This window comes from Notolepis coatsorum (genome assembly GCF_963971535.1).
Source record: "Notolepis coatsorum genome assembly, chromosome: 12".
Taxonomy (NCBI): domain Eukaryota; kingdom Metazoa; phylum Chordata; class Actinopteri; order Aulopiformes; family Paralepididae; genus Notolepis; species Notolepis coatsorum.
The window spans coordinates 130,599,460-130,626,461 of NC_140176.1; the positions used below are offsets into that span (position 1 = coordinate 130,599,460).

The window sequence follows — 27,002 nt, forward strand, 5'->3', positions numbered from 1 at the left end:
TCAAACGTACTCTGATTATCCTAACACTGATAACATAGAGTCCTTACCTGACATCAGATGGTATCCAACTGGTATATTCCAATTCCTGATCACCATTCGAAAAAATCGATAAGTGTATGGATCCAACGCGATACAGTAGAACTCCATGATCAGCGGGGCTCTGAGGTTCCAGAATGAACTGTGGTAACCCCGGCTGGATCAGTGGACTGGAAAATGTGGAGTACCGGATTTTTTCCCCCATTCATTTTCATTGAGTCCATTCCAAAATCACTTATGCCATCTGGGAGACGACAGGGGGCGCTTTTTTCCACAATGATCGCCGGCGCCGCTCGGCTATACTCGGGTAGGCTCGGGTGATGCAATATGATTTCAGATCGCTAAAAAAAAAAAATTATAATAATTCCGAGAAATCTCGTGAGTGGCTTTCAACCACCTATAAATAAACCAGAGTATTCTTGTGTGTGGCACGGCAAGTGTTAATATGGTCTTTAAGTTAATAGATATCATATCCGACATCACCGTACGTGTACATGTCTGTCAGCCTGCGTATTTCTCCATAACACGCTTCCCTCGGCTTAGTCCACTTTTCCACATTTCATGGGGGTGTTCCATTACCGTATATGGTTAATTACGGGCGGTGCTATATGCAAATACGTAAAACAGTGCACGAGCTCTGTAGGATCAAAGTGATATTTATCAAGACAGGTGTGCGTACGACCTGTGTACGCACGTGTGATATATCCCGTTTTTTTGTGCGTACACACATTCTAAATGATGTGCTTAAAGGATAACTCCAACATTATGGGAAATTAGCTTATTTAACATCTTCCCTGGAGTTAGACAAGAAGATACATACCTTTTTTGTCTCTGTGCGTGCATTTAGCTTTAGGTTCGTGTTAACGTTAGATAATGTACAAAATAAACGTTTTCCGCTGCTATAAACGTCGCACTTTTATTTTGAAAACCCCAGAAAGGAAGTCATTATATTTGCTTTACACATCCTGTTCTGCGTTAGCTCCGGTTAGCTCCGAGCGTCCAGTAGTTAGTAGTATTATCAATACCAGCCATTGGATTACTGTTTTCTAAATTGGGGAGGCTTTTAATCGTCACGGTAAGAGGATTTTAAGTCATGGTATCTATAAACTTCAATCGGTTCAGATCCTTTGAAGGAATGAGAATATCAACAAACCTGTAGGGAACGTCAGGGTACTGTCCTGCCTCACTTCCAGTGATGAAGCTAAGCTATGCTAACGGAGCGTCTGTTCCCAAAGCTAAATGCACGCACAGAGACAAAAAAGGTATGCATCTTCTTGTCTAACTCCAGGGAAGATGTTAAATAAGCAAATTTCCCAAAATGTTGGAGTTATCCTTTAAGAACAAAGATAGAACACTTTCTAAGAATTGTTGATAAATGAGGGCCCTTTTCGTTCTATCCCTGACAAGGCAAATACAAATGTTGTTATATGTTTGTTGTCAATCAATCAAATCAAATAAAAAAAAAACACACAAAACCCCAGAACATTACAATGATTCACCCACGGAACGATGTGTTGGGGATAAGGGTTCCGCATGGACAATTATGTTTGCTACTTTCCTGTCGGCAAACAAGTTCCTGTTAGCTAGCAAGTAGCAAGTATTTTAAACAGTGTTGATGGTGAAGTTGAATAAACGTTTAGCAAGATTTTATTTTGCAAACAAAATTTTGTGTTGTTGTTCTTAGTTCAAGTTTCAAGTTCAAGTTTGTTTATTATTTGTCACAACAAAATACAGAATACTTTATGATGAAATGCTTGTTTCTGTATGTATATTTAGTCAACGACATTGCATGAATCATTTAGTCACGTTAGTGTCACATGATCTCCATTAACATGACGTCTTGTCTCGTTTGTCAGGGGAAAAATCTTCGTTGACGACCATATAATTTTCATTGACTAAATTAACACTGCTTCCAACATGGCAACCAGTTTGTTACCTAGGTAAACAGTCCCTAATATCTGACCCCCCCCCCATGTAGATCTAGATGTTAAACAGTCCCTAATATCTGACCCCCCCCCATGCAGATCTAGATGTTAAATGTCCCTAATACCTGACCCCCCCCATGTAGATCTAGATGTTAAACAGTCTCTAATATCTGACCCCCCCCCCATGTAGATCTAGATGTTAAACAGTCTCTAATATCTGACCCCCCCCCCATGTAGATCTAGATGTTAAACAGTCTCTAATATCTGACTCCCCCCCCCCCATGTAGATCTAGATGTTAAACAGTCTCTAATATCTGACCCCCCCCCATGCAGATCTAGATGTTAAACAGTCTCTAATATCTGACCCCCCCCCATGTAGATCTAGATGTTAAACAGTCCCTAATATCTGACCCCCCCCCCATGTAGATCTAGATGTTAAACAGTCTCTAATATCTGACCCCCCCCCCCATGTAGATCTAGATGTTAAACAGTCTCTAATATCTGACCCCCCCCCCATGTAGATCTAGATGTTAAACAGTCTCTAATATCTGACCCCCCCCCCATGTAGATCTAGATGTTAAACAGTCTCTAATATCTGACCCCCCCCCATGTAGATCTTAAACAGTCTCTAATATCTGACCCCCCCCATGTAGATCTAGATGTTAAACAGTCTCTAATATCTGACCCCCCCCCATGTAGATCTAGATGTTAAACAGTCTCTAATATCTGACCCCCCCCCCATGTAGATCTAGATGTTAAACAGTCTCTAATATCTGACCCCCCCCCCCCATGTAGATCTAGATGTTAAACAGTCTCTAATATCTGACCCCCCCCATGTATATCTAGATGTTAAACAGTCTCTAATATCTGACCCCCCCCATGTAGATCTAGATGTTAAACAGTCTCTAATATCTGACCCCCCCCCCATGTAGATCTAGATGTTAAACAGTCTCTAATATCTGACCCCCCCCCATGTAGATCTAGATGTTAAACAGTCTCTAATATCTGACCCCCCCCCCATGTAGATCTAGATGTTAAACAGTCTCTAATATCTGACCCCCCCCCCATGTAGATCTAGATGTTAAACAGTCTCTAATATCTGACCCCCCCCCCCATGTAGATCTAGATGTTAAACAGTCTCTAATATCTGACCCCCCCCCCCATGTAGATCTAGATGTTAAACAGTCTCTAATATCTGACCCCCCCCATGTAGATCTAGATGTTAAACAGTCTCTAATATCTGACCCCCCCCCCATGTAGATCTAGATGTTAAACAGTCTCTAATATCTGACCCCCCCCCATGTAGATCTAGATGTTAAACAGTCTCTAATATCTGACCCCCCCCCCATGTAGATCTAGATGTTAAACAGTCTCTAATATCTGACCCCCCCCCATGTAGATCTAGATGTTAAACAGTCTCTAATATCTGACCCCCCCCCCCATGTAGATCTAGATGTTAAACAGTCTCTAATATCTGACCCCCCCCCCATGTAGATCTAGATGTTAAACAGTCTCTAATATCTGACCCCCCCCCATGTAGATCTAGATGTTAAACAGTCTCTAATATCTGACCCCCCCCCCCCCATGTAGATCTAGATGTTAAACAGTCTCTAATATCTGACCCCCCCCATGTAGATCTAGATGTTAAACAGTCTCTAATATCTGACCCCCCCCATGTAGATCTAGATGTTAAACAGTCTCTAATATCTGACCCCCCCCATGTAGATCTAGATGTTAAACAGTCTCTAATATCTGACCCCCCCCCATGTAGATCTAGATGTTAAACAGTCTCTAATATCTGACCCCCCCCCCCCATGTAGATCTAGATGTTAAACAGTCTCTAATATCTGACCCCCCCCCATGTAGATCTAGATGTTAAACAGTCTCTAATATCTGACCCCCCCCCCCCCCATGTAGATCTAGATGTTAAACAGTCCCTAATATCTGACCCCCCCCCCCATGTAGATCTAGATGTTAAACAGTCTCTAATATCTGACCCCCCCCATGTAGATCTAGATGTTAAACAGTCTCTAATATCTGACCCCCCCCCCCATGTAGATCTAGATGTTAAACAGTCTCTAATATCTGACCCCCCCCCATGTAGATCTAGATGTTAAACAGTCTCTAATATCTGACCCCCCCCCATGTAGATCTAGATGTTAAACAGTCTCTAATATCTGACTCCCCCCCCATGTAGATCTAGATGTTAAACAGTCTCTAATATCTGACCCCCCCCCCCCATGTAGATCTACATGTTAAACAGTCTCTAATATCTGACCCCCCCCATGTAGATCTAGATGTTAAACAGTCTCTAATATCTGACCCCCCCCCATGTAGATCTAGATGTTAAACAGTCTCTAATATCTGACCCCCCCCCCATGTAGATCTAGATGTTAAACAGTCTCTAATATCTGACCCCCCCCCCCATGTAGATCTAGATGTTAAACAGTCTCTAATATCTGACCCCCCCCCATGTAGATCTAGATGTTAAACAGTCTCTAATATCTGACCCCCCCCCCATGTAGATCTACATGTTAAACAGTCTCTAATATCTGACCCCCCCCCATGTAGATCTAGATGTTAAACAGTCTCTAATATCTGACCCCCCCCCATGTAGATCTAGATGTTAAACAGTCTCTAATATCTGACCCCCCCCCCATGTAGATCTAGATGTTAAACAGTCTCTAATATCTGACCCCCCCCCCATGTAGATCTAGATGTTAAACAGTCTCTAATATCTGACCCCCCCCCCATGTAGATCTAGATGTTAAACAGTCTCTAATACCTGACCCCCCCCATGTAGATCTAGATGTTAAACAGTCTCTAATATCTGACCCCCCCCCCCCATGTAGATCTAGATGTTAAACAGTCTCTAATATCTGACCCCCCCCCATGTAGATCTAGATGTTAAACAGTCCCTAATATCTGAACCCCCCATGTAGATCTAGATGTTAAACAGTCTCTAATATCTGACCCCCCCCCCATGCAGATCTAGATGTTAAACAGTCCCTAATATCTGACCCCCCCCCATGTAGATCTAGATGTTAAACAGTCCCTAATATCTGACCTCCCCCCATGTAGATCTAGATGTTAAACAGTCTCTAATATCTGACCCCCCCCCCCATGTAGATCTAGATGTTAAACAGTCCCTAATATCTGACCCCCCCCCATGTAGATCTAGATGTTAAACAGTCTCTAATATCTGACCCCCCCCCATGTAGATCTAGATGTTAAACAGTCTCTAATATCTGACCCCCCCCCCCCCCCCATGTAGATCTAGATATTAAACAGTCTCTAATATCTGACCCCCCCCCCCCCCCATGTAGATCTAGATGTTAAACAGTCCCTAATATCTGACCCCCCCCCATGTAGATCTAGATCTTGCAGATATAATTTAACTTCTTTTGAATAGTGACTGAATTCATCCAATGGCCAATAAAAGCCAGCAATGTCCCCCCAACAGGTGTGAAACTGACCAATCGGAAGGAGCGCAGCACAGACAGGCCCTGGACGTCAGCCAATCCCAGCTCCACGAGACTCATGGTAACGATGATGCTGTCGAAGATGTTCCAGCCCACCTGTAACCAGAATACCAATAATAATAAATTTTATTTATATTGCACTGTATATTTGGCAAAGTGCTACAGGTAAAAAAAAACATTTAATACAACAGATAAAAATGGAGCATATGTAACGGTTTGAATAATGATGTTCAGTAATGTTAATAATAACGTTTGAGTATATTGTTAAATTCGTGATTAATTTGCGATAACCAGCCATTGTTTATAAAAGGGCTTTTATTTAATGAACAAGTGCACCACCTACAGGTGTGAAAAAGTCATTGTTGTGCAATTCACATACAGGTGCATTGTGGTTAATCCACAGCTGAAAGATGTCTTCAGGCTGTGGGTAAGATGCTCTGCTCGCTCCGTGTAAAAAGCTGTTATTAACACTATCATTGAAGTGATCACACAGTCATCAACATCATCTTGTGACTTATTGTAACTCATCTAGACCACAATTAGTTAGCTGATCATTCCTGTAAATGCATTATTACTGACTGAGAGGTGACGAAAATACACGCTTCCTTTATGCACATGTTGCTAGTTGCTAATGTGCATTTTTCTGTTCTTTAGCTTGATGCGACCTGGAGCGAGCTGCCTACTGTCTTGCAGTGTTTAACCTGCTGGTTGTGTCCCATTCACAGGTACGGTTATATGTCAAATAACAATCTTCGTTCAGTTCAGCATTACGTTAAACAGGCAGAAGCCATTAATTTAGTTGTGTTAACGTGACTGCTGTTACTTCTTGTAAACTGGGGGTGGCAGCATAACACAATTTATTTCCTTGTAAAAGAAATGATGGGCATTTTAAAGGTCCCGTGTCTTATCCAGCCTTTTCCAGTGTTTAGCATTGTTTCCTAGCAATGGGGGTTTATATCAATCAGGTCTGTGTCTCTAATTCTCATTTTGACTCATCAGTCTAGTCTCGAGTTCACGAGATCCTCCCTCACTCAACTAAGCCGTTCTGATTTGACTGTTTTGCTGACGTGAGTAAGGCACTGGTTGTAGTCACCGCCCACAATCAACAATTCGCTCAACAACAGAGCGAGTGGAATTACTTCCTCAAACGGGTTGACGTGCGCGGGTGCTGACAGAGACAGCAGAGAATGAGCGAGAGAGAGGGAGAGAGAGATAGAAGTGAAAGTTGAATGGAAGTGTTGTTTGTGCGACAGTAGCGTGCGTAATAAACTAGCGTTTTTGCATCGGAACACGACTCCGTCTACGCTATCATTACTGCATTCCTGACGTGATCTTGGACGTATTTCGGAGATTATATCAAACATGTCAACTGAACAACAGAACGCAGATCGCAGAACTTTGAACGCAGTTTCACTCAAGCTGCGCAGAGTGCCAACGCTTGGTTTGCGCAAGCCGAAGCCCAATTCGCTCTCAGGGATATTACCGCGGATGCCACCAAGTACCACTATGTGGTAACAGCCCTTACGAACTCAACGGCAGCGAGAGTGGTGAGTTTGCTGGAAAACCCACCTACACATGACAAATACGCTCTGAGTTTTTTTTTGCCTTCTTCAGGCTGTGGTTTGATGCAAGCTGGAGCGAGCTGCCGATTGTCTTGCAGTGTTTAACCCATTCTTCGCCAATCACGTGTTAAAGCGGGTTTCTCCGCCATGCGTTGTCTGCCAATAACTCTGTAAGGCGTTTTTGAGATCAATATTTCATATTTTCGTCATGGTATTCATATTTCACCCACGGAGTCTTGGGTGATGCTGTCTGAGCCATCACAACTCTGCAACGCTTCAATACCGCCACCTCGTGGCCGATCGACGAGTTGCCAAACCGGAAGTGCCCGGAAGTGCTCGGTCCGTCCTCATCCGGCCACTCGCTTATCGTCCCGGGGCTCAATACAGACACCGTCGTACAGACACCGTCGATATGGATCTTTGCCATAACTCAATAATCAACATGATTTGGACGTGTATTAGTAATATACAAACCGGAAATGGATCGCATCGATCAACATCCCATAATTGGGATCTGTTTGCTGCACTCTCATTGCCCAACACTACGAGGAGACTGGGGTGAGTTTCAGCGTTTTTCTTTATCATTTTCGATACAAACTGCTCTGATCAATATATCACCCATACTACATGAATCATTTAACGTCGGTCATTGAATTATAAACGACCCCCCCCCCTCCGTTCACCCGCAGATGATCAGTCATGACGTTTAGGACCATGTACAGTTGAAATTTTTAATATAACGTTGATCAGTATCAAACTGCATTTGATAATCTAATACATGCATTTATGCCTATATCTCACGTTCTATGAAATACTGCAGAAAACGATAAAAACATATTTATACTCTAGACGGTATTTTTGTATGAATGTGTGAATGAAAAAGTTAAATGTTCCTACATCCTGAACGATAGATAATCGATGTTGAATGGGCCATAGTAATGTCAATTTAGCAATACAATTTAAAAAGTTATAGCCCTGCAAAGAAGGTGAACATCTCCATAGACTTATAGCGCTGTCAGAGAGGGTACAATGATGGGTACAATGCCCGGCAGAGAATGGGTTAACCTGCTGGTTGTGTCCCATTCACAGTCAAAGTTGAAGTGTTCCATCCATCTCGACTCCTGTGTCCATTATTGGGTCAACACGCAAGACAGAGACACAGTGGTCACACACATATGGGTACAAAAAAAGCTCTACTGAAAAGGTGGGTTTTTAAGGTTGTATTTAAGCCTCATCAGGAGCCTCATCAGGACCCTAGCAGCACAATTTGGGATATACTGACGTTTCTGGATGTTCCTGCTAGTATAGCAGCACCATAGCAATAATATAACCATACATAACTGTCACCATGACAACAGAACAATCAGTACCATAGACAACTACCATAGCAAAAACACAACATTCAATTTTATAGACAGATGTCCATGGCAACAGGCTCATAGCAACAGCAGAACAGCCCATAATAGACAAGCCACATGTGAGGCTATTCTCTCTACAAACATAAGCATCTTAATGGCACCGGATTCCTTGGATTTAAACAACTGCTAAAAAGTTAAATACAGAAAATACACAAGACAGGAAGTAGTAATAGACTGATATGAAGCAGTAACAGACTGACAGGAAGTAGTCATAGACTTGACAGGAAGAAGTCATAGACTGACAGGAAACAGTAATATTATGACAGGAAGTAGATACTCTTACCTGGAAGTAGTGGTATGGGTCCATGGCCAGTAGCTTGAGAACCATCTCAGCTGTGAAGATTCCTGTGAAGACCTGACAGCAGACACAGGTCAGAGGTCAGATGAGAAGGGGAGGGGTTGTTTTAAGGTTAGGGTCAGAAGAGAAGAGTTTTGAACTGCAGAAATCAGCAGCTCCTGGGCTGACTTGGTGTGCTTCCAGGTACATAAAGATATAAACTAACACTAAACTAACTATAAGGTTCATATTTGCATTTCAAAATGTCAATCTGTAGTTGGAGGTCAGGGTTCAGAGGTAGTTTCTCACCAGGTTTCCGATGGACAGCATCTCTTCAAAGCCTTGCGTCATGGGATAGTGCTCCATGGCCATGAAGACGGTGTTGAGGATGATGCAGATGGTGATTCCCAGATCCACAAAGGGATCCATGACGATGATGTAGAGCCACTGCTTCAGCCAACACCAACAGGAACAGCAGTTCCACTTCAGGAAGATGTCTGCAAAGCGGTACCAACATGGAGGACAGGGCCTCTGGTCCTGGGCATACTCTAATCACAACAGACAACAGAGAACTGCTTTAGGTACCAACATGGAGGACAGGGCCTCTGGTCCTGGGCATACTCTAATCACAACAGACAACAGAGAACTGCTTTAGGTACCAACATGGAGGACAGGGCCTCTGGTCCTGGGCATACTCTAATCACAGCAGACAACAGAGAACTGCTTTAGGTACCCACATGGAGGACAGGGCCTCTGGTCCTGGGCATACTCTAATCACAACAGACAACAGAGAACTGCTTTAGGTACCCACATGGAGGACAGGGCCTCTGGTCCTGGGCATACTCTAATCACAACAGACAACAGAGAACTGCTTTAGGTACCAACATGGAGGACAGGGCCTCTGGTCCTGGGCATACTCTAATCACAACAGACAACAGAGAACTGCTTTAGGTACCAACATGGAGGACAGGGCCTCTGGTCCTGGGCATACTCTAATCACAACAGACAACAGAGAACTGCTTTAGGTACCCACATGGAGGACAGGGCCTCTGGTCCTGGGCATACTCTAATCACAACAGACAACAGAGAACTGCTTTAGGTACCAACATGGAGGACAGGGCCTCTGGTCCTGGGCATACTCTAATCACAACAGACAACAGAGAACTGCTTTAGGTACCAACATGGAGGACAGGGCCTCTGGTCCTGGGCATACTCTAATCACAACAGACAACAGAGAACTGCTTTAGGTACCCACATGGAGGACAGGGCCTCTGGTCCTGGGCATACTCTAATCACAACAGACAACAGAGAACTGCTTTAGGTACCAACATGGAGGACAGGGCCTCTGGTCCTGGGCATACTCTAATCACAACAGACAACAGATAACTGCTTTAGGTACCCACATGGAGGACAGGGCCTCTGGTCCTGGGCATACTCTAATCACAACAGACAACAAATAACTGCTTAAGGTACCAACATGGAGGACAGGGCCTCTGGTCCTGGGCATACTCTAATCACAACAGACAACAGAGAACTGCTTTAGGTACCAACATGGAGGACAGGGCCTCTGGTCCTGGGCATACTCTAATCACAACAGACAACAGAGAACTGCTTTAGGTACCCACATGGAGGACAGGGCCTCTGGTCCTGGGCATACTCTAATCACAACAGACAACAGAGAACTGCTTTAGGTACCAACATGGAGGACAGGGCCTCTGGTCCTGGGCATACTCTAATCACAACAGACAACAGAGAACTGCTTTAGGTACCAACATGGAGGACAGGGCCTCTGGTCCTGGGCATACTCTAATCACAACAGACAACAGAGAACTGCTTTAGGTACCCACATGGAGGACAGGGCCTCTGGTCCTGGGCATACTCTAATCACAACAGACAACAGAGAACTGCTTTAGGTACCCACATGGAGGACAGGGCCTCTGGTCCTGGGCATACTCTAATCACAACAGACAACAGAGAACTGCTTTAGGTACCCACATGGAGGACAGGGCCTCTGGTCCTGGGCATACTCTAATCACAACAGACAACAGAGAACTGCTTTAGGTACCAACATGGAGGACAGGGCCTCTGGTCCTGGGCATACTCTAATCACAACAGACAACAGAAAACTGCTTTAGGTACCAACATGGAGGACAGGGCCTCTGGTCCTGGGCATACTCTAATCACAACAGACAACAGAGAACTGCTTTAGGTACCAACATGGAGGACAGGGCCTCTGGTCCTGGGCATACTCTAATCACAACAGACAACAGAGAACTGCTTTAGGTACCCACATGGAGGACAGGGCCTCTGGTCCTGGGCATACTCTAATCACAACAGACAACAGAGAACTGCTTTAGGTACCAACATGGAGGACAGGGCCTCTGGTCCTGGGCATACTCTAATCACAACAGACAACAGAGAACTGCTTTAGGTACCAACATGGAGGACAGGGCCTCTGGTCCTGGGCATACTCTAATCACAGCAGACAACAGAGAACTGCTTTAGGTACCCACATGGAGGACAGGGCCTCTGGTCCTGGGCATACTCTAATCACAACAGACAACAGAGAACTGCTTTAGGTACCCACATGGAGGACAGGGCCTCTGGTCCTGGGCATACTCTAATCACAACAGACAACAGAGAACTGCTTTAGGTACCCACATGGAGGACAGGGCCTCTGGTCCTGGGCATACTCTAATCACAACAGACAACAGAGAACTGCTTTAGGTACCAACATGGAGGACAGGGCCTCTGGTCCTGGGCATACTCTAATCACAACAGACAACAGAGAACTGCTTTAGGTACCAACATGGAGGACAGGGCCTCTGGTCCTGGGCATACTCTAATCACAACAGACAACAGAGAACTGCTTTAGGTACCAACATGGAGGACAGGGCCTCTGGTCCTGGGCATACTCTAATCACAACAGACAACAGAGAACTGCTTTAGGTACCCACATGGAGGACAGGGCCTCTGGTCCTGGGCATACTCTAATCACAACAGACAACAGAGAACTGCTTAAGGTACCAACATGGAGGACAGGGCCTCTGGTCCTGGGCATACTCTAATCACAACAGACAACAGAGAACTGCTTTAGGTACCAACATGGAGGACAGGGCCTCTGGTCCTGGGCATACTCTAATCACAACAGACAACAGAGAACTGCTTTAGGTACCCACATGGAGGACAGGGCCTCTGGTCCTGGGCATACTCTAATCACAACAGACAACAGAGAACTGCTTCAGCTCCATCCTGCTTCTCCCAATGGGAGCATGTCTATGTTCCCCGGGTCCTATGTTCCCCGGGTTCTATGTTCCCCGGGTTCTATGTTCCCCGCTTTGATTGATTGATTGATTGCAGATTTTAGACCACCAGCCCTGATTCCAAACTCTAACCTTAACCAATTCGAAAGAGGGCCTAAGCTTAACCGTTCGAAAAATAATAATAATAATAATAAAAATTAATACAATTTTCAATCTATTAATCAATCAAAGCGGGGAACATAGAACCCGGGGAACATAGGACCCGGGGAACATAGGGATGATCCCCTCCCAATCAGTTAGTCAGTTATAGTTAGTCAGTCAACCAGTCAGTCAACCAGTCAGTCAGGCAGTCAGTTAGGTAAACATTCTCTTGTCAACTATGTGCCCCGTAGACTATTACGATCATCTACATCTACTGGTTTGTTGAAGGTTCCCCACCACAGCCAACATCAACTGGAGGGACTCCAGCAAGCTGAAAAGCTCCATAGTGGGTGGTGAGCTGAATAATCTAGAGGTGGTGGCTGAGAGGAAGATGAGGAAAAAACTAGAAGCCCTCCTGGAGAACCCCTCTCACCCCCTCTACGAGGAGCTAGCCAGAATGAAGAGCACGTTCAGCCTAAGGCTCATCCCCGCCGACACACCACAAACCGCCTGAGCCGGTCCTTTATACCGGCAGCCATCAGGCTCTACAACAAAGGGCTCGGACGGCCGGATCTGCTGCCAGAACTATCACTGTCACAACTCGGGACTTGAGAACTAGAGACTCACATCACCGTACTGACTATCTTGTATTTTGCACTAGAGATTAATATCACTGGACTCTCATCACTGGACTATCTTGTGTATGTACTTTTTTATATTATATTGTATTTGTATGTATACTTTAAGTGTACCTATAGTGTATATAGGACTGTGAAGCTATGCATCCCACCCTGTATCCCCCCCCCCCCCCCCCAATGCTGCTTTGACATCTGAATTTCCCCAAGGGGATCAATAAAGGATCATCATCTTATCTTATCTCCTGTACTGAGGGCTGTGTGCTCCAGGCTTCTCTCTCTTGGTGACGGCTGCAGTATCTCTGTACTGAGGGCTGTGTGCTCCAGGCTTCTCTCTCTTGGTGACGGCTGCAGTATCTCTGTACTGAGGGCTGTGTGCTCCAGGCTTCTCTCTCTTGGTGACGGCTGCAGTATCTCTGTACTGAGGGCTGTGTGCTCCAGGCTTCTCTCTCTTGGTGACGGCTGCAGTATCTCTGTACTGAGGGCTGTGTGCTCCAGGCTTCTCTCTCTTGGTGACGGCTGCAGTATCTCTGTACTGAGGGCTGTGTGCTCCAGGCTTCTCTCTCTTGGTGACGGCTGCAGTATCTCTGTACTGAGGGCTGTGTGCTCCAGGCTTCTCTCTCTTGGTGACGGCTGCAGTATCTCTGTACTGAGGGCTGTGTGCTCCAGGCTTCTCTCTCTTGGTGACGGCTGCAGTATCTCTGTACTGAGGGCTGTGTGCTCCAGGCTTCTCTCTCTTGGTGACGGCTGCAGTATCTCTGTACTGAGGGCTGTGTGCTCCAGGCTTCTCTCTCTTGGTGACGGCTGCAGTATCTCTGTACTGAGGGCTGTGTGCTCCAGGCTTCTCTCTCTTGGTGACGGCTGCAGTATCTCTGTACTGAGGGCTGTGTGCTCCAGGCTTCTCTCTCTTGGTGACGGCTGCAGTATCTCTGTACTGAGGGCTGTGTGCTCCAGGCTTCTCTCTCTTGGTGACGGCTGCAGTATCTCTGTACTGAGGGCTGTGTGCTCCAGGCTTCTCTCTCCTGGTGACGACTGCAGTATCTCTGTACTGAGGGCTGTGTGCTCCAGGCTTCTCTCTCTTGGTGACGGCTGCAGTATCTCTGTACTGAGGGCTGTGTGCTCCAGGCTTCTCTCTCTTGGTGACGGCTGCAGTATCTCTGTACTGAGGGCTGTGTGCTCCAGGCTTCTCTCTCTTGGTGACGGCTGCAGTATCTCTGTACTGAGGGCTGTGTGCTCCAGGCTTCTCTCTCTTGGTGACGGCTGCAGTATCTCTGTACTGAGGGCTGTGTGCTCCAGGCTTCTCTCTCTTGGTGACGGCTGCAGTATCTCTGTACTGAGGGCTGTGTGCTCCAGGCTTCTCTCTCTTGGTGACGGCTGCAGTATCTCTGTACTGAGGGCTGTGTGCTCCAGGCTTCTCTCTCTTGGTGACGGCTGCAGTATCTCTGTACTGAGGGCTGTGTGCTCCAGGCTTCTCTCTCTTGGTGACGGCTGCAGTATCTCTGTACTGAGGGCTGTGTGCTCCAGGCTTCTCTTGGTGACGGCTGCAGTATCTCTGTACTGAGGGCTGTGTGCTCCAGGCTTCTCTCTCTTGGTGACGGCTGCAGTATCTCTGTACTGAGGGCTGTGTGCTCCAGGCTTCTCTCTCTTGGTGACGGCTGCAGTATCTCTGTACTGAGGGCTGTGTGCTCCAGGCTTCTCTTGGTGACGGCTGCAGTATCTCTGTACTGAGGGCTGTGTGCTCCAGGCTTCTCTCTCTTGGTGTCAAAACAGTATCTCTTCACTTTAGCTTCTTAATACACCAAACAGACAAGCAGCTAAAAACATACCTCCAGATCCTTTTAATCTGCTTGTGATTGTACTGTAGATGATAACTATTCTATTGCGCTGCATTTTAGTCACTAAAAACCTATAAAGGAAAGAGTGGCGAATATTCATGGAGGCCAAGGGAAGCCAAGCTTCCTCAAAATTATAAACAGTAAAAAAAAAATAAAAAAAAATGTTTTTAAATAAATTATTTTTTTTATTTTTTTATAGTTTACAATAACAAAAGAAATCATTATTTTTCATCTCTGTGTTATAATAATTGTATCCCTCCTGGAGAAATTAACCGAACAAGCTAAACTGCGCCCACTCTCTCTAACACTGTCACTGTGGCCCATACTCACTGACTCACAGTCTGCCAGCCTGGAGGATCACGAGATAAAGCTGGGAACGAGGTTAGGACGCTAGGCAGTTTTTTTTTGTTTATTCATCCTATTACCTCATTATTAGCCAATACGATTCGAGCTGGGTTGGGCTTAGCTCCTAAGCCTAAAACGGCCCAGCTTGGTTCTCTAGGTAGGGGAATATATGCTAATTTAGCGTCTGGCCAATCAAATCACATTAAAAGCAAACGTGAGCAAACGTCTTCGCCTCGCGGGCACTTGAAAACTGGAATATGCAATGAAGCATATAGCACTTTATTAGCCGGTTGGACCTTTACTGAGGACCAGCACAGCACACCACTGTGGATATTATGATTTAACAAATCTATCTGTCCAGGAGGAGGACCACATTATTGGCCAGGTAAGCAGCCTACATAGGCAAGCGTGGTTTCTAACTAAGGTTATCAGGCTAGCTTGGTTGCTAACTAACGTAACCAAGCTAGCTTGGTTGTAGCCCCTTTCGTGACTGCGATGCAAGCCAGGGGCTCGAATACACAGTCACTTAGTAGCCAGGTTAATTTGCACCACCAAGTACTGCTTAAAAGCTAGCGGTGGGTCCAAAATATATCAGATATAAGTTTCAAAGGTACCCAGCGTTCCATTAGGGTTTTGCACTTCAGAAAGTAACTATTGCGTTACTTTCAAGATATTTTTTTTACATAAACAACATACACAAATCTAAACTATTTTAATGTTGCTGTGGGACAAAGTGAGACTAGCCTCCAATCAAATGCCATATATTTAGATATTATAATTACTATGTTTATATAGTGGATCATACAAATACAAACACAATAGATGTTTTGGAACTTTTGATATGTATTGCCCCTCAACAGGCCACAACTGGGCAACATTAAATTATGCTTGTTTTTTATAAAAAAAATTATTATCTTTTTCCCCCTCCTTTTTTCCCGATTTTTCTAGTTTTCTAGATTTTTTAAGTCGTTATGCCAATTCCCAACCCCCTTCCTGGTTGTTGCGCACCCCCCCCCCCTACTGTTGGTCCGGGAGGCCGGAGACTGTCACATGCTTTCCTCCGACACATGTGCAGGCAGCCGGCAGCCAGCCTGGCAGCGCAGATTCTCACCGGGAGAGTGTAACGTGTGGAAGGTCACACTACCTTTCTCCAGATCCTACCCTCGCTGTGCAGGCGCCCCGACCGAACTGTAGGGGTCGCTGTCCACAACGCCCAGGACCCACCCATGGCTTCCCTCCCCCTAACTCAGCCAAACGAGTTAGTATAGCGATCAGCCCGAGCCGCAGGGCAACGCTGACTCTCCGGGAGTCGAGACCGCAGCCTCTTGCATTGGTGACGAGCACAATCTCCGCTACGCCACCTGACCGCCCCTAAATTATGCTTGTTAAGCACTATACGAAAAATAAATAACAAATATATACTGATTGATTGAACATTTTAATTAACAGATTGCAGAATGGGTACAATACAGTACGGCTCAATACACACAATTGTTAAGGGGATGCAGATCATATAAATACTTTCGTCTTGTTTACATCAGGGTCCCCCATTTTCAATTCATGACATTTATGACATACATGACATACAGATATAAGAATCTAATCTAAACAAATCTAATCATGACATTTAAGACATGCATGACATACAGATATATATATATATATATATATATATATATATATATATATATATATATATATATATATATATATATATATATATATCTGAGCACCTTAAGACTGTGCTATTAAACCAGGAAGTGCAGCACTATGTTGATAAGGCTGTCAGCAGTAGAGCCACTACTGCAGTGCCCTGCGCTGCAACACAACAAGAGTGAACAAAAAACGCTCATGGACCCGCGGTCTGTTGTTGACTGCTCGCTTGTGTTGTTCGTTGGATTCGTTTTGGATTATTTGGGCTTGCCAAACAAACTGTCAAAACGTACACTACACGGACCCGCGGTCTCACGCTGTGTCGCGCTGTGTGTCAGACTCTGGATGCTTTAGACACCCGCCCACCTATACCTCTGATTGGCTTACCATGACATTTTACTCAACCTCAGCCAATCGCGCACTGCCCACTAACCAGGAAGAACAGTATGCCACTTGGCGCAGAGATCTGTCTGATGAAAGAAACAGGTTCAATCATAGTAATGCGCCGCATTTTTTGGCAGTAACGGTAACAGCGTTATTAAGATTGGAAGAGTAATCCGTTTGATTACTCGTTACTGAAAAAACTAACGCCGTTATTAACGCCGTTACTTATAACGCCGTTATTCCCATCACTGGTTGTGTGTATTCTGTTACGTTTGGGAAACATGGCATCGAGTCCACAACCAGGTTAGAGTGTTAGCCTACAGAAGTAATCATATATGTAGCTTGTACCGAGGTATTTGACCCTCTCTTTAAACGTCTGTGTTTCTCTTTACTTGGTGAAGTACATAAACACAGGTGACGTGTTCGCACATGAGCCTAAAGCCTTGTATGTAAAACCCGTTCGCAAACAAGTTTATCGTCTGTGGCTGGCGTACAGATGGTTGAGCTTATCCTAGTGGATATATGCTTTTTCATGTAGCATGCTAGGTAAACTGGTATCATTGCTGCTCGTTTGTTTTCATCGTATCCGGGGTATGGGGTCACAAGGGGGTGAACTGATAAACCCTGCCCCCTTTTTCTGATTGGCCAGGGGGTTGGACCTCCTGTTCTTCGGTCTTCCTGTCACGCTGTTGGGTCAGCGCGTCACAGGGTAGGGAGAGGGGGGGGGGGGGGGGGAGTTCCCTGGTCCCACGCCACATTTGTGCAGGTGGGTCACGGAATCCCCCCCGCCATAGAGTACGTCACTGGGCGCGTTTCTATTGGTCGTGAGACTTCCGTGAGTTCTTTTCAGGCTCCATGTTGTGGACCGCTGTTATTGTCAAGATTGGGTTATGCGGTGTGTGGAAACTTGTTGCAGGGTGCTGTTCTCAGTAGACCCCTTAGGCGCCTGTCTAGTCCGCAGTGCTCCGGGCACAGGTCGAGTTTTGCTTTTGACCTGTTGCCAGGATTGAGGGATCAACCTCTTTGGGGGTTGTCTCCCCGGTGCGCTGCCTGGCCCCACAGTGTTGTGGGGGTGTAGCCTCTGTAGAGTGCTTCAGGGCGGCATGCTGTAGGGGGGAAGGGCCTGCTCTTGGATTGGGCCCAGTCCGATACGCTGGCGATGTGGGGGGTGGTGTCACTAGTGACCGTCTGGTGGGGTCTCAATGCTGCGGCATCGTTGGCCTCACCAGGCCACCTTTCCGGGGGGTCCTGACCCTCAGGCTGTTCCTGGGGCTGGGTCCTCCTTCGCGCTCCGCTGCTACGGCCTTGCCACGGGGTTGGGTTCTTGACCTTGACCCTGTGATGTTAGGGATTGTAACAGTTTTTTTTTCTTCCCGTTCGTTCCCTAGTGGCATGTCCCACGATCTGCTCACCCTGTGCGTTTGAGTTGCTAAACCCTCTTCGCACAGTCGGATCCGATTCCCTCCCGTCCCCCTCTAAGGGGGTCCAGGGGCTCGGGTCCTCCCCGGTTCTATTGGTTGTGGGGGGCCTCAGCGGGTACATTTGTCGAGCTTCCGCTCTGCTCAACTCCTGTGTTCCACTACGAGCAGAGCGTAAGCTATACGATAATATAACATACGGTTATCCTATAACCATAGTTATGAGTATAGTGGTCTTCGCCTTCGGTGGTGAAAGACTTGGGAAGGAGCTGTTAGTATGGCCACGTCCCCACTTATGTAGAGGAGCGGATGTGGGTGTGGCCAGGTGGATGGGTGTGTACATGTGGAGAAATTGTATTCAGAATTAGATTGAAAGGGATAAGGTTCCACTACGAGCAGAGCGCTCGCTATACTCATATAACTATGGTTATAGGATAACCGTATGTTATCTCTACAAGCTGTGAGTTAAAGTAACTACATTTATATGTTATCTCTACAAGCTGTGAGTTAAAGTAACTACATTTATATGTTATCTCTACAAGCTGTGAGTTAAAGTAAATACATTTATATGTTATCTCTACAACCTGTGAGTCAAAGTAACTACATTTATATGTTATCTCTAAAACCTGTGAGTTAAAGTAAATACATTTATATGTTATCTCTACAAGCTGTGAGTTAAAGTAACTACATTTATATGTTATCTCTACAAGCTGTGAGTTAAAGTAACTACATTTATGTTATCTCTACAAGCTGTGAGTTAAAGTAACTACATTTATGTTATCTCTACAAGCTGTGAGTTAAAGTAACTACATTTATATGTTATCTCTACAACCTGTGAGTTAAAGTAACTACATTTATATGTTATCTCTACAAGCTGTGAGTTAAAGTAAATACATTTATATGTTATCTCTACAACCTGTGAGTTAAAGTAAATACATTTATATGTTATCTCTAAAACCTGTGAGTTAAAGTAACTACATTTATATGTTATCTCTACAAGCTGTGAGTTAAAGTAAATACATTTATGTTATCTCTACAAGCTGTGAGTTAAAGTAAATACATTTATATGTTATCTCTACAACCTGTGAGTCAAAGTAACTACATTTATATGTTATCTCTAAAACCTGTGAGTTAAAGTAAATACATTTATATGTTATCTCTACAACCTGTGAGTTAAAGTAACTACATTTATATGTTATCTCTACAAGCTGTGAGTTAAAGTAAATACATTTATATGTTATCTCTACAAGCTGTGAGTTAAAGTAACTACATTTATATGTTATCTCTACAAGCTGTGAGTTAAAGTAAATACATTTATATGTTATCTCTACAAGCTGTGAGTTACCAAGACAACTCATGACAACTTTTGAACAGATAAATTATATCTATACTATCTGCTCTCAGTGGAGAAAGGAGAGGGCAGAGAGGGAGACATTGCTGTTTCAATGGATAACGAACATATTAGATTATAAAGAATATCTGTGTCCATCTCATTGTCTGTTCTCATCCCTAGTGTGTGTCTTGTGTGTGTATTGTGTGTGTATCATGTGTGTATTGTGTGTGTATCATGTGTGTATTGTGTGTGTATTGTGTGTGTATTGTGTGTGTACCCTCCATGGTGTTGTGTTCATCATTCTCCTCCAGCTCTCTGCTGCCCCCGCTGGTCTCACTGGCCCTGCGCAGCAAAGCGTTCTAAACAAAGAAAGATGTGTTAATAGACTAAACCAGGGGTTCTCAAACTTTTTTATACCACGACCCCATTTTATTTACGATTTTTTTGGCGACCCCACACTTAATGTATCGCGTAATTTCAACGTGGAAATAAGGAATATCAGAATAAAAGCACACGTTGTTGAACTTGATCATGCATATTTATTAGAAAATGAAATTACAGCACTATGTTATCAATGTAATGTATTCATATTATTAACAAAAGCAACGGAATTGTTTCTGTATACACATTTATAAAACGAGGCATATTTAGCCAAAATATGTTGCCAGAACATGAAAAGAAAATGTGCTCATGTGCGCTTTGGCGGAGACCCGCTTGTACTCTGAAAATCTGGCCTCACAGAGGTATGTTGATGACAAGCTTTCTCAGTGCAGCATTACACAACACTGGGTACTCGTTCCGGACTGATATCCAGAACTTTGCGACGGCCTGTCCAGTGAACTTGACTTTCAGTAGCTCGTCACACGAAAGACGAATTACCGCAAAATCTCCGCTGATTAACCTGGAGTGTCACTAACGGAGTTTCGTAATCCAGCTCATTATCAGCACATTTCTCTGCCAATGGGTTGTTTTTGTCTGCAAGGAAAATCTGCGCTTCTTCTCTGAGTTAAAAAAGGCGATTTAATACTCTGCCTCGAGATAGCCACCTCACTTCAGTGTGGTATAGCAGCTGGCTATCTGCAGAGCCCATTTCAGACCTGACCCCCGGCCCCCTCCCGCGATTATACCTGCGCAGGGTGTAGTGAGAGGTGTATTGGAATACTGTGTGTCGGCCTCCATTGATGAAGGGGCGAGACATGGCAAATACACACAGCTGCCGGGTGGAAACATGATTGGAGTTTATTTCTTTTTTTGACAATGCCCGACCCCACTGTCGCCTACCCGCGACCCCACTTTGGGTACCGACCCGTAGTTTGAGAACCGCTGGACTAAACAATGGAAACAAGGAGACATTGTTGAGTGGTCACCAGCAAGGTCTTCATGTATATAAACAGCTGGTATCCAGAGCGCTCTACAACTCGTGCCTGATGGTGGGGGTGGCCATGCAAGGTGCCGACATGCTCATCAGTAGGGGTTAAGTGCCTTGCTCAAGGACACTTTGACATGCTGCCTGCCGGGAGGAGCTACACACTGTGCCGTACACTGTTCACAAATCACCCCCAATCCTGTCAAATGTTTTAGCAACTTTCTTTACACCACGTGGTCCTTAAAGGTCAACCTCCACGTTGTATTTTTGTTCAATAAACAATGTGGACTAGGCCAACAGTGACTTTCATGAAGAATTGTAAAAAAAAGTATTGAAATTGACCCAGTTTTAGCGTTTTTATCAAAACATTTTGTCTGCCCAACACAATCAACATGCACTTGCATATTTTAATCAATGGTTTATAACGTGCACGTGTAATGTCGTCACAACAGGTATTGGTCACCAGGGGTATCACCAGGGGGCGCTGAGAGTCACACAGCTAGTGGCAGGCAGAGAGCCTTGCTACCATAGATATATGCTTGCTACTACTAGCCGAATGGAAATGTATCTGTTTCACCTCACTATTGCTCCGTGATTATAGCCATCCATCCATCTCTAAAGCTAACCACGTTACCATATTTGTAATAATGTAAATCATTGTGTCGTTGTACACATTGTGTTTATAACGTTAGTAGATAACATAGCTTAGCTTGGTAGCTATTGTGCTAACAACATATCCCGACATCCGGCTCGCTGGCCGGCATGAACGGCCGACCCAAAATGGTTCTCTCCTCTCTGTACACCCCGACCCCACGGGTGCCCTGCCGGGGGGCCCATGGACGCGACGGCGGCGGCAGCCGCAGGGCGCCCGAGCCCGCAAAGGCTAGTGTTACACGATAGCTATGAGCTAACTAGCGCTGCGGGCTCCGGCGCCCTGCGGCCGCCGCTGTTGTCGAGTCCACAAGCTTCACTCGGTGCATCAGTCACGAAAGGGGCTATGATGAGCTTGGCAAGCCAGAGTAAAACACAGTTTTCATTCAATCAATCAATAACAACATTAACCAGACTCTCGTTGTGTCTATTATGCTAACGCTAACGTTACCTCATTGTGTCTATTCTACACAGATAGCCTCTCGTGTCTATCTGCTAACGTTAGCATTAGGCTAACTAACGTTACGTCCCTAACCCCCAACAACAAGCGTAACTAATCAGCGATCTTTTTGTCAGACTAAACTCTCCGCTCGGTGGCAAATTGTGTTGATGTCGGTTTTGTTTCATCAATAAATGAGGCAGAATACACAGTGACTGTATCCTTTTTTATTGCACTCGTTTCTTGCTGCAAACGTACAAAAGATATCCTACGCGAGACATTAAAGATGGCGGCGCGGACATTCTGTTTTCGTTCAGACTCCCCAAACAGTGACGTCACGCGTCTCTCTTCTGACCAATCAGTGGTCTGCAGTTTTTCACGTGTCATTTCTGGAGCTCTCATGCTGATCACCAGCAGCCCCGCCTCCCCACACGGAGACAAACTGAGTACTTTATTTTAGTGGAAAAGCAACATTAGATTCGGCTCATTAATATGCAAGCCACACCTGTTGTGACGTCGGCGTTTTGATAAGCTTTTTTGATTCGCGCGTGCATGTTATTCGTGCGTGGACCTTTTTAACTCTTTCAGAGTGGCATTTCCGGTGTCAAATGGAAATAAATAAATAATGAAATTATATACCAATGATGTAAACTACCCATAATTGATCAGTAGGGTTTAACCTAGAGGTTGGCCTTTAAAGGAATACAGTTATATGTAAATGTTAGTCTCTCCTCTTCCTCTTCCTCGTCCTCGTCCTCTTCCTCTTCCTCTTCCTCTTCCTCTCTGTTAGTCTCACCTCTTCCTCTCCTCTTCCTCTTCCTCTCTGTTAACATCACTTCTTCCTCTTCCTCTTCCTCTCTGTTAGTCTCACCTCTTCCTCTCCTCTTCCTCTCTGTTAGTCTCACCTCTTCCTCTTCCTCTCTGTTAGTCTCACCTCTTCCTCTTCCTCTCTGTTAGTCTCACCTCTTCCTCTCCTCTTCCTCTCCTCTTCCTCTTCCTCTCTGTTAGTCTCTCCTCTTCCTCTTCCTCTTCCTCTCTGTTAGTCTCACCTCTTCCTCTCCTCTTCCTCTTCCTCTCTGTTAACATCACTTCTTCCTCTTCCTCTCTGTTAGTCTCACCTCTTCCTCTCCTCTTCCTCTCTGTTAGTCTCACCTCTTCATCTCCTCTTCCTCTTCCTCTGTTAGTCTCACCTCTTCCTCTCCTCTTCCTCTTCCTCTCTGTTAGTCTCACCTCTTCATCTCCTCTTCCTCTTCCTCTGTTAGTCTCACCTCTTCCCCTTCCTCTCATCTTCCTCTCTGTTAGTCTCACCTCTTCATCTCCTCTTCCTCTCCTATTCCTCTTCCTCTCTGTTAGTCTCACCTCTTCCTCTCATCTTCCTCTTCCTCTCTGTTAGTCTCACCTCTTCCTCTCCTCTTCCTCTCTGTCAGTCTCACCTCTTCCTCTCCTCTTCCTCTCTGTTAGTCTCACCTCTTCCTCTTCCTCTCTGTTAGTCTCACCTCTTCCTCTCTGTTAGTCTCACCTCTTCCTCTCTGTTAGTCTCACCTCTTCCTCTCCTCTTCCTCTCTGTTAGTCTCACCTCTTCCTCTTCATCTTCCTCTCTGTTAGTCTCACCTCTTCCTCTCTGTTAGTCTCACCTCTTCCTCTTCCTCTCTGTTAGTCTCACCTCTTCCTCTCCTCTTCCTCTTCCTCTCTGTTAGTCTCTCCTCTTCCTCTCTGTTAGTCTCACATCTTCCTCTCCTCTTCCTCTCTGTTAGTCTCACCTCTTCCTCTTCCTCTCTGTTAGTCTCACCTCTTCCTCTTCCTCTTCCTCTCCGTTAGTCTCACCTCTTCCTCTTCCTCTCTGTTAGTCTCACCTCTTCCTCTTCCTCTTCCTCTTCCTCTCTGTTAGTCTCACCTCTTCCTCTCCTCTTCCTCTCTGTTAGTCTCACCTCTTCCTCTCCTCTTCCTCTCTGTTAGTCTCACCTCTTCCTCTCCTCTTCCTCTCTGTTAGTCTCACCTCTTCCTCTCCTATTCCTCTCTGTTAGTCTCACCTCTTCCTCTCCTCTTCCTCTTCCTCTCTGTTAGTCTCACCTCTTCCTCTTCCTCTTCCTCTTCCTCTCTGTTAGTCTCACCTCTTCCTCACCTCTTCCTCTTCCTCTCTGTTAGTCTCACCTCTTCCTCACCTCTTCCTCTTCCTCTCCTCTTCCTCTCTGTTAGTCTCACCTCTTCCTCTTCCTCTTCCTCTCTGTTAGTCTCACCTCTTCCTCACCTCTTCCTCTTCCTCTCTGTTAGTCTCACCTCTTCCTCACCTCTTCCTCTTCCTCTCTGTTAGTCTAACCTCTTCCTCTTCCTCTTCTTCTTCCTCTCTGTTAGTCTCACCTCTTCCTCTCCTCTTCCTCTCTGTTAGTCTCACCTCTTCCTCTCCTCTTCCTCTCTGTTAGTCTCTCCTCTTCCTCTTCCTCTCTGTTAGTCTCACCTCTTCCTCACCTCTTCCTCTTCCTCTTCCTCTCTGTTAGTCTCACCTCTTCCTCACCTCTTCCTCTTCCTCTCTGTTAGTCTCACCTCTTCCTCTTCCTCTTCCTCTCTGTTAGTCTAACCTCTTCCTCTCCTCTTCCTCTTCCTCTCTGTTAGTCTCACCTCTTCCTCTCCTCTTCCTCTCTGTTAGTCTCACCTCTTCCTCTCCTCTTCCTCTCTGTTAGTCTCTCCTCTTCCTATCCTCTTCATCTCTGTTAGTCTCTCCTCTTCCTCTTCATCTTCCTCTCTGTTAGTCTCTCCTCTTCCTCTCCTCTCCTCTTCCTCTCTGTTAGTCTCTCCTCTTCCTCTTCATCTTCCTCTCTGTTAGTCTCACCTCTTCCTCACCTCTTCATCTTCCTCTCTGTTAGTCTCACCTCTTCCTCTCCTCTCCTCTTCCTCTCTGTTAGTCTCACCTCTTCCTCTTCCTCTCTGTTAGTCTCACCTCTTCCCCTTCCTCTCCTCTTCCTCTCTGTTAGTCTCACCTCTTCATCTCCTCTTCCTCTTCCTCTCTGTTAGTCTCACCTCTTCCTCTTTCTCTTCCTCTCTGTTAGTCTCACCTCTTCCTCTCTGTTAGTCTCACCTCTTCATCTCTGTTAGTCTCACCTCTTCCTCTCCTCTTCCTCTCTGTTAGTCTCACTTCTTCCTCTTCCTCTCTGTTAGTCTCACCTCTTCCTCTTCATCTTCCTCTCTGTTAGTCTCACCTCTTCCTCTCTGTTAGTCTCACCTCTTCCTCTTCCTCTCTGTTAGTCTCACCTCTTCCTCTCCTCTTCCTCTTCCTCTCTGTTAGTCTCTGCTCTTCCTCTCTGTTAGTCTCTCCTCTTCCTCTCTGTTAGTCTCACATCTTCCTCTCCTCTTCCTCTCTGTTAGTCTCACCTCTTCCTCTTCCTCTCTGTTAGTCTCTCCTCTTCCTCTCTGTTAGTCTCACATCTTCCTCTCCTCTTCCTCTCTGTTAGTCTCACCTCTTCCTCTTCCTCTTCCTCTTCCTCTCCGTTAGTCTCACCTCTTCCTCTTCCTCTCTGTTAGTCTCACCTCTTCCTCTTCCTCTTCCTCTTCCTCTCTGTTAGTCTCACCTCTTCCTCTCCTCTTCCTCTCTGTTAGTCTCACCTCTTCCTCTCCTCTTCCTCTCTGTTAGTCTCACCTCTTCCTCTCCTCTTCCTCTTCCTCTCTGTTAGTCTCACCTCTTCCTCTTCCTCTTCCTCTTCCTCTCTGTTAGTCTCACCTCTTCCTCACCTCTTCCTCTTCCTCTCTGTTAGTATCACCTCTTCATCACCTCTTCCTCTTCCTCTCTGTTAGTCTAACCTCTTCCTCTCCTCTTCCTCTTCCTCTCTGTTAGTCTCACCTCTTCCTCTCTGTTAGTCTCACCTCTTCCTCTCTGTTAGTCTCACCTCTTCCTCTCCTCTTCCTCTCTGTTAGTCTCACCTCTTCCTCTCCTCTTCCTCTCTGTTAGTCTCACCTCTTCCTCTCCTCTTCCTCTCTGTTAGTCTCTCCTCTTCCTCTTCCTCTCTGTTAGTCTCACCTCTTCCTCTTCCTCTTCCTCTTCCTCTTCCTCTTCCTCTCTGTTAGTCTCACCTCTTCCTCACCTCTTCCTCTTCCTCTCTGTTAGTCTCACCTCTTCCTCTCCTCTTCCTCTCTGTTAGTCTCTCCTCTTCCTCTCCTCTTCCTCTCTGTTAGTATCACCTCTTCCTCTTCCTCTCTGTTAGTCTCACCTCTTCCTCTTCCTCTCTGTTAGTCTCACCTCTTCCTCTCCTCTTCCTCTTCCTCTCTGTTAGTATCACCTCTTCCTCCCCTCTTCCTCTTCCTCTCTGTTAGTCTCACCTCTTCCTCTCCTCTTCCTCTCTGTTAGTCTCTCCTCTTCCTCTCCTCTTCCTCTCTGTTAGTCTCTCCTCTTCCTCTCCTCTTCCTCTTCCTCGTCATCTTCCTCTCCTCTTCATCTTCCTCTCTGTTAGTCTCACCTCTTCCTCACCTCTTCCTGTTCCTCGCTGTTAGTCTCACCTCTTCCTCACCTCTTCCTCTTCCTCTCTGTTAGTCTCACCTCTTCCTCACCTCTTCCTCTTCCTCTCTGTTAGTCTCACCTCTTCCTCTTCATCTTCCTCTTCCTCTCTGTTAGTCTCACCTCTTCCTCTTCCTCTCTGTTAGTCTCACCTCTTCCTCTCCTCTCCTCTTCCTCTCTGTTAGTCTCACCTCTTCCTCTTCCTCTCTGTTAGTCTCACCTCTTCCTCTTCCTCTTCCTCTTCCTCTCTGTTAGTCTCACCTCTTCCTCTTCCTCTCTGTTAGTCTCACCTCTTCCTCTCCTCTTCCTCTCCTCTTCCTCTCTGTTAGTCTCACCTCTTCCTCTCCTCTTCCTCT

General features: G+C 45.6%; 1 protein-coding gene across 1 annotated transcript in view; it reads right to left on the reverse strand.

Moving 5' to 3' along the window:
• LOC311238055 (sodium channel protein type 4 subunit alpha B-like) overlaps window positions 1–27,002 on the reverse strand; it is a gene marked incomplete at its 3' end in the record, with an annotated part of 252,987 nt that overhangs the window by 154,122 nt on the left and 71,863 nt on the right. Inside the window, exons 7-9 of the mRNA XM_084326018.1 lie at window positions 9,010–9,248; window positions 8,707–8,778; window positions 5,438–5,539 (exon numbers count right to left, since the gene is read on the reverse strand). Coding sequence (XP_084182144.1) covers window positions 5,438–5,539; window positions 8,707–8,778; window positions 9,010–9,248 — 413 coding nt within the window. The remainder of the gene's footprint in view (window positions 1–5,437; window positions 5,540–8,706; window positions 8,779–9,009; window positions 9,249–27,002) is intronic.